Raw genomic sequence first — 4938 nt, 5'->3', positions numbered from 1 at the left:
TGACAAGAGTCTGTGTACTCAGGCACCATATGCTGAATTTCAATCAGCCGCTGTGAGACTATCTAGTGCAGGCCATGATGTCAAGATTCATGAGAACTGTAGAATCACATTTCGGAACAGAATTGCCCGAAAGGAAGCCCAGTCTCGCAAACTTCCTGTTTCCAGTTCAGAGAATATTCATGAGTCGAATGAACCAGTTGCTGCTCCCGCGTATAGGATACGCAGGGGGTCACTTGAGAAAAAGCAAATCTGTTTCGTGTGCAACGTGGATACGAAAGATGACAGTAAACCGTACAATAGTGGTGGTCTTGGTAGATGCTCCGAGAAGAATGCTGTCAGTAAAGTAGAACGTTCAAAGGACATGAAAATCAAAGATGAAGGAGATAAGTTCCATGATGCAGCGAAGCGACTCGATGTTATTCTGAGTGGAGCATCATATGACATGTTTGCAGTTGATGTGTACTATCATAAAAGTTGTTATGACAATTTTACCTATGCATATGATAGAAAGTTGCTGTCAGCGGATGCAGCAGAGAAGGATAGATTAGCTACCGAGGTTATGGACAGCTTTTTCAAACTGTTTCACGAGACATTCGACAAGGTTCTAAAGCAGCGCTGAGGAACTACCTTATTGAGGAATCTTCATCAACTACAGAGGAACCGCCAAATAGAAGCAACTGGCTGATTGACGGAATGGCAGCTGTAAAGTCAATCCCGGCTCAACAGACTTGGGGAGAATACACTGATGCCCTATTGAAATTCTGCATGCCACCAAGCCAGTCAAACCCAAAACAGCTTGGGATCATATTTGATTCCTACTGTACGTCCACTACAAAGGAGTTAACCCAACGACGCCGAGGGATCTCTGGTAGAAGAACCCACATCACAAGCCCCGAGCAGAGTATGCCCAGAGGCAAAGATTGGGACGCATTTCTGCATAATGCTGAAAACAAGACTGAGCTGATTAAATTTATGGTCACTTACTTCAAAAGTGATTCAGTCAGATCGAAACTCAGAATTCCACTCACCGTGACAGAGGAACAGAATACATGGTTGATCACGCAAACTAAGTTTGAACAACTTGAATCCTGCAACCATCATGAGGCTGACACCAGGCTTGTTCTTCATGCAAGCAAGTGCGAAGGTCCGGTTGTGATTAAGGCTTCAGATACAGATGTACTGATCCTCTTGAGCTATGCCTATTCTGTCTGCAAACCACCACAAGACTGGTTCATGAAGATTGACCATCGGTACGTCAGTGTCAAGAAACTAACGACTCATTTTGGAGATGAAGTGTGTCAAACTCTCCCAGCATATCATAGCATTACTGGATGTGACACGACATCATTCCCATTTCGCATCGGCAAAATCAAGCCATTGAAGAAGATGTTGAAACAAGAGAAATCCCATCTACTCTCTCAGCTGGGCAGATCAAATCAATCTTTTCAAGATGCTACCAGTGCTAAATGCTTCTTCAGAACCTGCATGTATTCTGGAAGTGAACAAGAAAGCTTTGTTGAAACAAGGATCCGAACGTACAACACTCAAAAGGTGAAATCTAGTTCCAGCATCCTTCCAGACGAGAGTAGCACCAATGAACACCTCAAGAGGAGTGACCTTCAGGCATGGGTGTGGTACCAGTGTCTCAAGCAAAACATTGAGTATCCTTCTATCACTGACAGAGGATGGGAAAATACAGATGATGGTATCAGGCCAATATGGTTTACCTGCCCGCAACTCCCTCCAAGCCTCTCCAAGAAAAAGAGCAAGAAAAGACAAATTCAAAGTAAGTATACTAAAAATATATCATTACTTTGATCATTGCTTTTCGTTCCTGTCATAAAGTTCCTCCAATGTATTCCCACTGGCAGTGCATTCATCCAGATTAAATATGTGTAACCTTCCACTTACAGGTCTCGCGGAGTATGATGCAGATTTAGAAGATGCAGTAGAAGAGAGAAGCCAGCCTTCAAGGAAGAAGAGACACAGGAATACAAGCAGAAAACATGTACAAGACAGTGAAGTTCACTGTAGAGAAAGAGAAAAGCAAGGTAGATAAGTCCAAAATGCAATCGTAATTTTGTTATTTTTATATGATTTACTGTTTTGAATCCCGACTATATCCATTCACATTTTTTATAGGTATCGGTGGGGCAGAAGAAAGAGCAGAAGAATCTGAAGTTGATGAAGAGTACCAAGGAGATGGGGAAAATTCGGAGAGCACCATGGAACAACTTTCTTCGGATACCTGTGGACTTTATTCAGACTTTCAGAGTGAAGAGAGTGATCTTGATCTTGATCTTAGTAACTGAGGATTATGTGCCTTTTGAACAACATATTTTTCCCAAAGCATAACCAAAGCCGGGGATCATATTGAATGGGAATTCAGATACATTTTATAAACCTGTGTAGTTTGGTAGACGAAGCAAAACTGACTAGGAGCCGTTCAGCGGCAGCCATCTTGGATTTATTGTTCATCCATGATTTAGGGGATGATCTATTGAGCTAGTGTCATGATAAACCAACTAAATGGATAACCAGACTTTGGAAACCAAGAAATTGAATCAAAATGTATTGTAATATATATTATGGAGCACAAGACATGACTGAATCTGCCACATCGGTGGCCAGTATTGGCAGCCATCTTAGATTTCTTTATGAACCAATGATTTCACTGAAATAAAAAGTACAAATATGGATTCCTTGACCCCAAAAACATATGACTGGACACCAAAATTATAATCATATCACACTCGGAACTGAAGTTATAGCAGTTTCCGTAATACGGAAGTTGCCCGGCGGCCATTTTGTTAATAAAGTACCGATTGTTAATTTTTATGGCTGAGTTATGACTGAGTTATCTTTCTTTATCATAATAGGCCACAATCAGTTGAAAAAAAATCATCTATGGGTAAAAGCAACTCTCAGAAATACTATTTTAGCTATTCTGGTGGCCATTTTGGATTTTTGGCCGCCATCTTGGATTTGAGGCAAATTTCAGGGTGGCCCACAAGCTTATTCGACAGAGTATGATCAAAAGTATATAAATCCACTGAGAAAACCTTGACTGGAAAACGGCGCCATTTCTGCCTGGCATGGACCTGTCTAAGAGGGGGGAGGGATGATAACGTGGAAGGGTGACACACAAAAGACGGAACAAAGGTGAGAAAAGGTAAGGGGAGGGTAAAGATACAAACCACGAGCACGGAGCTACAATGCCAAGACACGAACAGACGCCATGACACCGCACCCAGCGCACCGACAGCCGATAGGTGGCGACAGAGAGAGAGGGATAGAGAGATAGAGAGATAGAGATAGAGAGATAGAGATAGAGAGAGAGAGAGAGAGAGAGAGAGAGAGAGAGAGAGAGAAAAAAAAGAGAAAGAAAAAGCACTCGATTAATAAATAACCACAACTAATGTTTAAGTTCATGGCTCCACATCTGGATAAGAACTGGCGCTCCTGTGCCAAAGAGAAAGAAAACAGGGTTCAAATGGTTGTTTTTTTTAATGGTTGCAAATTTAACGTTTTTGGCCTGCAATGCTTCTGCAATTAAACCAATTCAAGCAAGAATAGGTAAAATTTTGCCTTATTTCTTCTGCTATAGAATAAAGCAGGTAAACCTGACCAATGTCCTCATTTTGATGTAACAGGGGTCATGGGCCAAAATTGAGAAGTGTTCTTCTTCCGTTTTCAGCAAAAGGCTGTGGGGCAGCATCATTGGCTGAGGGTGTGGCCTTGCCGTTCATCTCATTTGTTCACTCGGTTTATATTTCCCCGAGACGTTGAATTAAACTTTTAAAGCAGATATTCTTTTCTGCGACAGCTCCTGCGCCATTTTGCGTGTACTTTGAATGTGTTTCGTCCCAACGTCTATGGAGTGTTTGCCCTTAGTCATTTTCTTAATGGCAATAATGAGCGTGAATGTCAGACAATATTTTTCTTTATTAACCGACGCAGCAATTTTACTTGGGAAAACAGAACGATAATACGCAAGGACAAGGAACGTTTTAAAGCGCAATTTGGGAGGCATAAAAAGTGAGTGCAAACATGGAGTAAGACAAGCTCAATTTAACACAGGAGCAAAAGGGGCCCAATCAACAAAGGACCACAACCTTGCGCCATTGAGTCGGGCTCCGAGCACCGCCAATCTCGAATGTCTGACAGCAAGAAATTCAACACCTGTATACGATGCTCGGCGCAGTTCCCGCAACCGCTGCGCCACTTGCACCACTCTGCGGGTCTCCAGAGTACGTAATCACTCGGGCCCGTTGAGCCGCCGCACTCCGCATCGCAGGACGTGACGCCTTCGGGACTCCTTTGCGTTCCTCGGAGCTCCGGCGTTGATTGAGGAACACTCGGAGAAGCTCAAATCACACCAGATGCAACTTGTCTTCCAGCCGAGGAACTTTCTGAAGGAGGGATAAAACAACCAAAGGGTCTCGTACGTTTCAGGTTTTCACCATAACTTTTTGCATTTGCTAATCATGGTCGTTGTACTGCATGGTCGAGAATCATTTTAAAAAAACATTTAAAAATTGTTTTAAGTATCTCGCAAAAAATTGGAGGATTACTTTTGAAATTTGGTGCAGAGACAAAACACGCATCTCAACAAATAAAAGGAACATTTTGAAACATTTTTGCTCGTAAAGTTTGGTTTCAACTTTGTTTCTGTATTATAAGTAGAAGCACCCGCTCCCTACAGGAGTTCCCAGCTGTGGGGTAATATTACATTTATGATTATTGATACCATAGCAAGTAACCACCCGATGGGCGATGTTGTTCCAAGTGCGCAACAGGTTTTTCTGAAACGTCCCTTTATTTGGGCAGTGTATAGGCAACAGACCACTGCCTCAATCACTCTCGAAAATAAAAAGAACAACCTGTGTTATGTAAATTAAGCAATCGCATGCGCGCTGCTTAAGTGCATATGTAATA

At 42.3% G+C, this 4938-nt stretch overlaps 1 protein-coding gene across 1 annotated transcript; it reads left to right on the top strand.

Annotated features, from left to right (window-relative positions):
• The first annotated feature begins 625 nt into the window (after nucleotides 1-625).
• On the top strand, nucleotides 626-2838 carry LOC137428426 (uncharacterized). The gene is made up of 3 exons (XM_078775131.1): nucleotides 626-1786; nucleotides 1914-2051; nucleotides 2143-2838. Exons 1-3 carry the CDS (start codon nucleotides 694-696, stop codon nucleotides 2310-2312), a joined length of 1401 nt encoding a protein of 466 aa, XP_078631257.1. The 5' UTR covers nucleotides 626-693; the 3' UTR covers nucleotides 2313-2838.
• The last annotated feature ends 2100 nt before the right edge of the window (nucleotides 2839-4938 follow it).

The sequence above is a fragment of the Myxine glutinosa genome, chromosome 4 (assembly GCF_964187855.1).
Source record: "Myxine glutinosa chromosome 4, kmMyxGlut1.1, whole genome shotgun sequence".
In the NCBI taxonomy this organism is placed as follows: domain Eukaryota; kingdom Metazoa; phylum Chordata; class Myxini; order Myxiniformes; family Myxinidae; genus Myxine; species Myxine glutinosa.
Note: the sequence above shows the minus strand (reverse complement) of the source record. Positions and strands in the feature narration are given on the sequence as shown.